The 11,111-nt window shown below is 43.5% G+C and overlaps 1 protein-coding gene across 3 annotated transcripts in view; it reads right to left on the reverse strand.

The window, feature by feature from the left end:
* The window catches only part of CRHR2 (corticotropin releasing hormone receptor 2), a 135,923-nt gene that overhangs the window by 50,990 nt on the left and 73,822 nt on the right, over positions 1-11,111 (reverse strand). For all 3 annotated transcript variants that reach the window (XM_086866698.1, XM_086866720.1, XM_086866709.1), the window contains one exon: positions 5,234-5,340. In XM_086866698.1, the coding sequence (XP_086722824.1) occupies positions 5,234-5,340 (107 nt within the window). The remainder of the gene's footprint in view (positions 1-5,233; positions 5,341-11,111) is intronic.

Below are 11,111 nucleotides of genomic sequence, written 5' to 3' on the forward strand. Positions count from 1 at the left end.
CATTTCATAAATTCCCGATACTCTAGCTTGACTCCAACTTAATTTTTTTTCTCTACCACAGTGCTCTGGGACCCCTCTGCTCTTTGGGCTGGAAATCATCCTTTCACATCCACTCACAAATCTGTCTGTAGAGCACCTACACCCTTTGTTTCTTGCACTGACACTGTCCTTGATCATAAGCAGCTCTTCAGTTCCCAGTGTTTATCCAGTGGTGATGTATTTATAGGCAGCAACAACACTCCTCAGTGGCTTTCTTTGTGCTAGGTTACAATACCACGATTTCAGATGCAGCTTGTGAAACCTTTCACATTTTAAGAACAGAGCTCTCTGGGCACACTTTTAATTACTGCTATTATTCCAGGAGCTCATGAGGGCCCTGCTCTCTGGGGTTTTATTTTGTGTGGCGTAGGCTCCATACAAAGAGTGTAAAGAACAAGTCCTGCAGATGTGAGATGAGGAGGGAGCGGGGAAAGGCAGTGGGAAGCAAAGGCAATGGCCTGGGGTTAATCAATAGGAAAAGTGTTTCTGGTCTTCATCTGAGTTCATTGGATGAGACTCTTCACAGAGATTCAGGCAGTACAGGCACTTCAGATGTTTTGTATTTAAAGATGGTCCCCTCGTTGTTCTTATTTACAGAATTCCCAAATTTTCATTCCTGCCTTTCTCTGTGGACTTTACTGTGGACTGTTACAGGGTGGGACTGAGCTGTGTTCAAACCCACAGCCATCGCACCCAGCCCAGGATTTATGGCAAAGTTTAACACTGCCATGTGCCTGAATCATTAATGAAGGCTCTGCTATTGAAATGGCAGAGGGAACAGACTGAACTGGGCTGGGTGGGAAGGCAGGAGATGAGGAAGAACATGGAGCACTGACACGAGCTCTGTTAAGTGATGTCCTGACCTGGGACTTGCTCTTTCCTCTTGTTCCACAAGAAGAAAAGATATTGTGCCTTAGATGTGGAGCCTACTCTGCTCCAGTCACATCAGAAACCTCATCCTCTTAAATGCAAACCAGAATTAATCATGCAGATCTCCTCCTTACTCGAGATATCCTCAGTCTGCAGGTTCTGAGAGGTTCCACATCACTTTGCTCTGTGGAACCTGCTCTGTATTGATGCTCTGCATTTCTCCTGACAGGTTTCTAAAATCGTTTAATCAAACTCTTCCATTCTTACAAACAGAGGCCTGCAGCAGCAATCCTGCCAATCCTGCACCAGACTGAAGAGCACAGGGTGGTTCAAAGGAACTTGGAACAGGAGAGAATAAAGGAAAGTAGATAGGAGATGGTTAGGGTGGGAAAAGGAAAAAAAGAAGCAACTATATTGTTTTAGGAAAAAAAATGTTCCAGTCTTTTGGGGAGAAATAATATGTGGGATTTAGGAAATCTGTGTGTAATCATAAGGAAGAACAGAGACACTGCTTCAGGCTTATGAGGGAAAAAATAAATCAAATGCTTTACTGGGGAAATAGAAAGAGCTAAATTTAAGGGCAACAGGAAAGCAGAATTTCCCCCAAAACTTCAATTTGCTTTCACTGCTACCATAGTAGTGACAAAAGATGTTACGACAATGTTTGTGGGTTTGGTTGTTTTTATAGCTGCCTTTATCCAGCAAGGACATGTCATTTTTAATCTCCAGCCTATCTTCCTGTCAGCACCATCCTTTATTGGATTCAAAACTCAGCAGGGACGTTGATGCTTTCCAGAACAAATACCTTTATTCCCCTACTTCTTCTCTGATAACCACTGCACAAATAAAACTTCTGATGGAATCTACTCAGGTCACTGCTGCCCACTGCCAGCACTTTGTTTAGTAATAAGTCAGGAGTTTTACAAATGACTCTCCTTCTACCTCAGAGGATGCTCTAACAGCACAGTGACAAGGGAAAATCTAGGACAAAGCAATTTGGGTTTCTGCATTATCAGCATCAGCAAAGGAAAAACGTGATTCAAAAGAAGTATTTTAATCCATTGGAAATTTTTTTTAGAATTATTTTCTTTTTCTTCATCTTGATTGGTATTACTGATAGCAGGATTCCTCCTATGGAAAATTTCTGCTTCAGCAGTGCAAGACTGTGATTCAGTGGGACAATGAGGCTGAGTCAGTGGGAGCTGCCTGTGTGCACCTGAGGGAGGGAGCAAACTTGACTGTTAATGAGAACAAACAGACTGTGAGAATCCCAGCAGTGCAGACCCATTCAATAATGCCAAGGGAAGAGCCCTGAGCAAATCTTTCCAGGCCTGCATTGGAGATCAATCGACCTCCATCTACAGCACACTTTATGCACAAATTCTTTGTTTTTCCTTCTTGGTGCATTCCTTTTTGTTTGTGAGTTTGTTTGGTTTTGCATGGTACACACAGCACAGCTCTCACAATTTTAAGACCACTTACATTTAGACCTTGAGAAACTGCTGTTGACTTGGACCTTTAGAGCTGCCTCAGTGACTCACTGGCACTCAGCCAGTGTGCCAGCAACAATCAAGCCCTCTCCTTCACTGCTTATCATTCAGGTGCTAAATGAAATGTTTACTGTCTTGCTTGTCATTGCACAGGTTCAGATGTGGCAGATGTGGAGAAAACAAGGCTAAAATGGGTCTTCACAGGAAAAGGGGGGCCCTGGCTGAGCTCTCATCCCCTCCCAGCTTTGTTGGGGTCTCATGGACACAAATGGCAGATGATTTCATCACCTGCTGCTACATCTGAGATTCCTGACCCCTAAAACAGGTGTGTTTAAAGCAGAAAGACTCTTCTACTAAATGGAGCGTGGGTTGTGATTGAAGGATGAAGCTGGGTACAAGGTGACAGGATAAATTTGGGAAAATTTATTGGATTAAGGATTGAGAACCACTTCCTTCCCCCTTCCCACCTCAGCACAACCCAGGACTAAGCTGGAGGACTAAGCCCCACTGGGCTGGGGCAGCACCAGTGATGGTGGAGCTCATTTCAAAGAGCAGAACATCCTCCTGACCAGCTGAACACCACAGCAACACCTTTTGCCATGCATGCCAGATATTTCACCTGCTCCTAAAACCCCCAGAGTGAGAGATCCCAAAGTCTGGCCAACAGTTATGTTCCAACAGAGCAGGTGTGCTCCAGCCTCCCCCTTGAGACAGGGCTGCCTTTGGGATCCACCTGCACTGACAGAGCAAAGGGAAACTGAGCAGGTCATGGGTGAGAAGCCTAAAAATTGGGAGCAGATGTAAAACTTGAATCTTCCTGGAGGTGTCCTCTATTTTCACTCTTAGCAGGGACTCATGGAGTGAGGTAGATGGACGGAGTGGGGAAGGAATAAGGAACTGGCAGATTTCTACTTTAGGTCAAGATGAGGAGCTATCAGACTGTATTTTTTTTGGCCATGAATTGCCTAAATTCTCTCCTTTCACCTAATTCCATCATACCTTCTTCCATACAAAATAAAACAGCATTAAAAAAAAAACAAACCCCAAGTAACAGAAACTGATTATCAAAACTGATGTGTTCTTGGGGCACCTTACAGAGGTAAATGTGATGAAGATGTCCATAACCCAGAATCTGGGTATGGACAACCTGTAATGAAACGTGAATTTGGGTTGCCTTCTCTGGAAGATCTCTAGAACTTTGGGGAATGGAGGTGTGTCGACAGACCCTGAGGAATCTCATGCTGGTTAACTCTGGCTGCACACTGGACACGTTTTGCATGACACAATGTGAATTTGAAAAGATGGACTATCTTAATTCACAGCATGTACAGGGAAATACTTAATTGCCACTACTCAGTTGTTTTTAATGTTGAAGCTGACTGCAAAATTTAAACCTTTAAGTTTAAACAACAGAAGAACAATTTAGAAGAATTCAGCTGGGCCCCCTCTGTGTTTGAAGATGGGTACATTTATACCATCCTACCTAATTGTTTTTGTGTTATTTACTCAAGCATTTATAAAAGACTAAGCATAAAAGCAAGGAATATAGTTACTGCAATGAATAATTTGCATTCTTTATTCAGTGCAAATTAATTCAGGTCTCCAAGCACTGTGGGAATTAGCTTTATATCCACTGTACAGGGCTGGAAATGGAAGTTTAAATTGATGCATCATAAAAGTTCTCATTTAATTTTTTAAGGTGTTTTTTTTGTTTCCATTAGCATAGATTTATTCTGTTTATAGATGCTGGAGTGCGAGAAGATTCCTATTGTTATTAGAAAAGGCCTTGTTAGGAATGCTCAGAAGACTTAGCTAAGACTTTTGGGATGCTCCGCTCCAGGAAAAGAGTAATTCTTGCTCTGAGGTCACTGTCAATCATCCTGTTGTAATCCTGGGCAGGGGGAGGATGTCCTCCACCCAGTTTATCCTCTGCTATTAGGGAAAGGTTTTTCTTAGGGATTATCATTCCACAGCACTCAGTGGGGCTGGTTTTAAATTCAGGTTGAACTCTCCTGGACAACAGAGCACAAATTATACAGAAATGCCATGGAATCCAAGACATAATACAGAATTAACCCACCAGGCCACTCCTATGAAAATATATTCCTGTGATTCAGGCTGTTGATATACATATGATGACTGATCTGCATCTACTTGTTTTCCACCAAGTTGCCTTTCCTCCTGTCCTTTCTGGTCCCTTTAGCCCTAATTCTGCTTTCACTGACATCTCCATTTGCCAAACTCCCTTCTGCACCCTGGACCAGATCAGGGAAGGGTTTCTATGCAGTCTTCTTGATTTGCATTCATCATTTCATGAACACTGCTGGGGATTAAGCTCCACTGATGATAAATCCTCTTTTTATTTAAGAAAACTTCTAAGCCCTTTAATGAAAGAAAAACCAAAATTAACCCAAAGCAAAATGGAAATATTTTGTTCTGTTTCCTTTGGTTTAGATCTGGGTTTAGCTGTCAGGGAATGCAAGGCATTACCATGTTCTGCCTTGTGAGAAAACAAAACCTGCCCCCAAAACTTGCAACTTGACACACTCAGATCCTGGTCCCCCTTAAAGAAGAACACTGCACTCACTACAATTTTTTTTGATGCATCAATAAATCATGTTCAGCTCTGTCCCTGAATCCAAACAGGCTTTAGCTCCTACTCTCAGAGGAGCTCATCCAGCACATTAGTCAGCAAAACCACGGATATTCTGAGGAACATAAAAGCCATGACCACTTTCAGGAGCATCCACGACCTGGACAGAGTCACGAGGGGGCTGGAGCAACCCAGAAATCATCACCCAACTGAGTTAGAAACATGCAAACACATTACTCACCTCAAGCACAAGAAAAGCATAAAGGCAACTATAAGGGCCCCTACTGAAATACAGTGGCCCAGGTAGTTTATGATGAGAGCAATCTTGTAATGGAGCGCATACTTCCTCTGGAGGTAAAGAGATAACAGGGTTAAATCAGCATCAGTCTCCAAGCACTGGCATTCAGGCACAGTTCATCACTTCAGAAAACAGTAATTACTTTTCTCAACTTTACAATGACATAATAGTCCCAGGGCTGATGCCCATATTGCCCAGGCACACAAGTACAGGCTTGGTGTCATTTCAGGTTGGGATTTGTCCACAATTTATTGCAAATATCTGCAAAAAACTTTACTTTGTCCCTGCTTTTTTTTTTTTTTTTTTTTTTTTTTCCCTCTATCAATTCCTCAGGTTTTCTTATTTTAAACCTTTGTCATTTTATGTGACAAACCTACCAAAGACACATCTCAGAGTTTCAAACGTTATGAAGCATTTTCTTAGGAAACACCACGGTCTTAATGAGCCAGGTTATGCCATTTTCCCACTCAAATGGCTTGGTTTTCACACAAAAATGTCAGTAAAAATAAATAACAAGCCCTTCCCATAAAGGCAGACCTTCCTCTAAGAAAATTTTCTCAAAATATTCCTTGAAGGCTGTGATCTTTATCCTTCAAACCCAGGGCAGAACCAGTGAGACTAAAGGAGCTGGAACCCAGTGGTGTCCCTTCAGTTGTGGGAGAGCCTGACAAAGCAGGGATCCTGCTGTTTTTAGCAGTAACCCAAATATGGGGGGAAATTTCCTGTGTTAGTGTCTATTTCTTAGGATGTGGGGGAGATTGGTGGTAGGTTCTTGATCCTGTAAACAAAAAAAATATGTACAGAAGTGCTCCCATCTAAATTAGTGAATTTAGGGATTTAGTGACCACAATGTGACCTTGCAGAAACATCTTTATTGGTGGGCTGCTGTTGGCTTTAGAGAAAGGAGAAGCATCTCCTCTCTTTGCCTGGCTAGGAAGAAGTAGAAAGACATTATTCAGATAAATACTGAAGCTGGCTAAAAAGAGGTTTGCTACTGGAAGAATAAATGCCCCTGAAAAATATATTTATTTATATATTAGTTTTTGTCATTTATTTCTTTTCAAGTTAAGCAGATCTTTCCCCAAGTTGGGATGTTGCCCTCCTTCATAAGAACAAGGCTCTTAAAATTTAACCACCTACATTTCCTCCCTTGTGATAAAAATATGAAAATAAAATCCTACAAATGGTTTCATTTTAAAAAAAAATTTGGTTGAATTTATTTTTTTTTTCATTTTTTTTTCCCCTAATAATTTCCCTTAACATTTTACTCCAGTGAAAGGAATTTGTCAGTGAATGAATGTTTGGCTGAAACTACAACCAGCAGCTGTAGTGAATCTGTTCCATTGTTCTGTGAAGATAAGCATCTTCCAGCACTTTGCCAGAGAGCCAGGGAGCTCTCTTGGAATGGTTTTTGTGATGAAACCTGCCTGTATCTTCAGCTCACAGAGTAATGTGCTGTTTCTGGACAGAACTCAACCACGCAGAGTATTTTTAAGTCTATTATAAAATCCCCTAAAATAAACTTCCCCATCTCTAGGCCCATTTTCTGAATCGCCTGGAGGTGAAAAGAAAAAAAATAAACCAACAAAATGGAGCTACAGAATGCAAATTCCACACTGTGTTTTATTTGTCCTTCAGTCCAGGGGACACCTGAAGGGAAAGAAAACTCACTTGACCTGATGTGCCTGCCTGTGCAATGCTGCTTTATTCAACAATGCCCTGGCAAACTGCAGGGCTCATTGACTCTCCTGCTTAATTCACAGAGCCAGAGGATCACAGAACATCTCAAGGGATCCAAAAGGATCATTGAATCCAACTCACTGCTTCCCACAGCACTATCAAAACCCAAACCTATCTGACTAAGAACTTTTTTCAGAATTGCTCATTTAGTGCTAGAAATCTCCTGGAAGATGGCAAACCTTGTGTTTTTCCAGCATGAGGTTCCTGCTCTTTAAGTCTGACCCTTCTTTGGCTCCTGACCACTATTTTAACTTCACTCAAGTTTTAAGGTGTGGTTCAAAACATGAGAAAATTAATTGGAAAAATAAAATTATTAAGCTCCTGTTTGATGCACTGATCAGGAAAAAAACAGGCACGACTTTCATATTTTCTGCTTCTGATGCTAACAAGGTTTCCTGAAGGCAAATTCAATATCATAGAAACAAGAACTGCAAACTAAGCTGGCAGGGTGGCAAGATCACTTTCCACCAGCCTACATGCAATCTGCATCTCTGCTGGAATGGGAGGCAACACCTTCAGGGCTGAAAAGCAATGCCCAGAAAATCATGTGCATGCTCCCCAAAGCTCAGCTCATGTAAAATACTTGCACAACTCTTTTCTGGCTTGACCTCTTGGACACTGATACATTTAAAATGTCAGCACTCTTCTCCTGTTACCCAATATCCTTCTCCTTTCAGGAAGATGCTTCACTTCACTAAAACAAAGATTTAAATTTTATTCAGGCTTAGGAGGGAGGTTGCTAGATTAGAAATGAGCTAGAGAAGGAGATCAGAGAATCCTGGAAAGTATTGGGTCAGAAGGGACCTTAATGATGATTCCTGCCATGGTTGGGAATGCCAGGTGCTAGGCCAGGCTGCTCAGAGCCCCTGACCTGTCCAATCTGACCTGGAACACTTCCACAGGTGAGGAATCCAGGGATGGGGAATCCAGAGATGGTTTTACCCCCTGGCCACAGCAGGTCACACCACTGTGATACCTTCCATGACATTAGACATGACAATCACCTTCCACCAGGCAGGGCAGAGGTGCCTCACAGGAGGTAAACTGAGGAATGACAGCACAATGTCTTACTGCTCTCACTTTGCACATCTAAGGCATGGTGGGTTCCCCACAGGCAGGTTTCAAACTAATGACAGAGTCATTCTGTCTGGGGCACTTTTCCCCTTGCTTCAGTTAGAATGTGGCTGCTTAACCTGTCCTAAACAATTCAGAGAGTGATTGGAATCAATAACCACCCAACAGCCGAACTCTTCGACCATCTGATCTGAGCAAGGATCTTGCTGCCTCTGACAGAACTTACTGACAGGTCCTGCCAGTGTTTACAGCTCCTGTCTCCCTGGGAGGCTCCACACGCCACTGCCAGTCAGTCACTTCCTATTTCCTCCTGGTGCCAGCATGATCTCAGCACCAGCACAGCTTGAGGACACAATTCCAAAGACTTTCAGAAGCAGCTGGGAAGTATCTGTCATCCCAGATGACTCTGAGCTCACTGCTTTCCTGTCCTGAGCCAGCTGGGAGCTGCTGTGGCTGATGTGACCGTGCTCCTATGCAGGATACATTAGTCTGAGCCCAGCTTGGTGCTAACTCAGCTCCTCAGCTTGAAGCCACCTCAAAACATCAGCAGAAGCAAATTAATGTACAGCTGCCACAGACCACAACACCAAGTTCCTGATTTACAGCTCTTTTTGGAGGCTAAGATGTGTCTTTTGCTGCCTGAGGTGCTCTCTTCTAAGAAAAAGAGATTTGTGTCAGATGCAGTGAAGGCCATCTCAACACAGGACCTTGTAGGCTGAGGAGAATCTTTCCATTTGTCACACACCGTGCCACCAAACAGCCAGCTGGATCAAAATGATTTCTACATCTTGTTCCTGTGCCTGGAGGAGGAGCCACCTCTTTGTTCAGAGGGTGAGGTTCAGTCTGACACGAGGACACCAACACTAAGGTGTTAGCAGTAGTTGTGCACACACAGGCACTTTGTGTCCCCTGAGGTGCGCTGGGGACACTTGTGATTCCCAGCTGGTCCTGGTGACTGAACTCCATGGCTGCTGCTGAATCAGAATTTTTAAGGTTGGAAGAGACCTCTAAGATCACTGACTCCAACCAGTCCCTCAGCACCACCCTGTTCACCACTAAACTCTGTCCTCAGGTGCCACATCCACAATTGTTTTGAACACTTTCAGGGATGGTACCACCACTGTCCTGGGCAGTCTGTTCCAATGTCTGAAAACCTTTTCAGAGAAGAAATTTTCACTAATATCCAATCTAAATTTCCCCTGACACAACTTGAGGCCATTTCCCCTTGCTCTGTCCCTGTTCCCTGGGAGCAGAGCCCGACTCCCCCGGCTGTCCCCTCCTGGCAGGGAGTTGTGCAGAGTCAGAAATTCCCCCTGAGCCTCCTTTTCTCCAGGCTGAGCCCCTTCCCAGCTCCCTCAGCTGCTCCTGGGGCTCCAGCCCCTTCCCCAGCTCCATTCCCTCCTCTGGACATGAAGGACACAGGTATTCCAAAGGACAGTCACCTGCCAGATGCATGGAGACACTGGGACATTTTAAACTACACCACACAGCTACATGCAAGGAACTAGATCTCAGTCAGAGTGGGAATCTAGCCCCAAATCAGTCCCAGAGCAGAGTTTTATCAGCTACTGACACAGGTCTCAACCACATGCAGAGCAATGATGCATTAATATAACCCAGTGAATGTGTATTACTGGGCTGATGCCCACTAAAACTGACCCACTGAAAAGCTGAAAAAAACCTGACATTTCTATTGCTACATTACCAAAACTCTGTCATAAGGCATGGGATTGATGTTGAGAAATCCTGTTCCTATCCCCTGTTATCAATCACTGAATTAAAACCATGTGATTCTTCAGCACTCTGCTTGTGAGTGGTCAAGCTTAAAAGCAGTGTTGGCTTTTTGGATTAAAATAAACACAAATCACACAATATTTCATTTCCCCCAACTGATGTCTAGCATCTGCTAAACTCAATAAATAACAATAGACCCATTTGTATGCCTGAATCTCACCTTTAATCAAAATGGAGCAAATCTGTGGGGATTTTTCCTTTTTTCTATTATTTTTTTTTGAGATCACAAAGTATTCATCTGTAACACTGAGCATTATGAGAGATTTCAAAAATATTCACAAATATTAATATTTGCAAAGCTTGTCACAAATCTTTAAAGATCTAATAAATGAGTTTTTAAGCCTCTGTAAGCAAGGGTGGGGGAACATCTGCACTTTCATCTGTTTAAGAAACATGCTATTTAAGGATTTTTAAGCTATCACCATAGCTGCAAAGTTTTTGAAAGCAAAAACAGAGTAAAGGGAATAATCTGTCCTCTAGTCACAACACCTCTCCAGCCTCTTCAAATAAAACCCCTCTGTATTTGCTCGTGCACAGCCAGCCACTGTTGGGAGCCATGCAGACACATAAGGAGGGTTATTAAAATGCAGCAGTGTTTTCCTGAGGGGTGCAGCTCACTGCTCCCAGCTCAGGCTTCCTGTACCACCTAAACCACAGCACAGGCATCGAGTCTTTGCCCAGCTCTGCTCCCCATTCTCCAAATCACCACTGGCTGCTCCACATGCACTCTCCTGACCACTTTTAAGACATGGTCAGTCAGTCCCTCCCAGGCCCCCAGCTTGTGCTGGCCCCAGCACTCCTGCAACAAAGCACTGGGTTGGCTTAGGGACCTGATCCAGCCAAAAAAAAAGACTCAGCAGCAAGTTAGCTTTTCATTTAAAATGGGAATGAATTGTAAGGAGGGGCTGCACTGGGGTGGTTCCAGGTTAGGTTGGACTAAATTGCCATGGGAGCCTCTCCACCATGCTGAACACCTTGAATGTCCCTCTGGGTGGCAGCCAGGTACTGGCACAACTTTTCTTAATTCCTAGAAGTCTCTAGGAAAAGGAGAGGGGATTAAATGAGCCAGGGGGTAAGAACAGGTCTTCCTCAGCAGCTAGTGTGTTGTTACTTGTTTGGTGATTCAGTGGTGAAAGCCCACACTGAGCAAGCAGGTGGATCTTACAGGATGGATGCTGCAGCACAGCCACAGCACATCCTCCAGAGCACCACT

Source organism: Cyanistes caeruleus, chromosome 1 (genome assembly GCF_971803275.1).
Source record: "Cyanistes caeruleus chromosome 1, bCyaCae1.hap1.1, whole genome shotgun sequence".
In the NCBI taxonomy this organism is placed as follows: Eukaryota; Metazoa; Chordata; class Aves; order Passeriformes; family Paridae; genus Cyanistes; species Cyanistes caeruleus.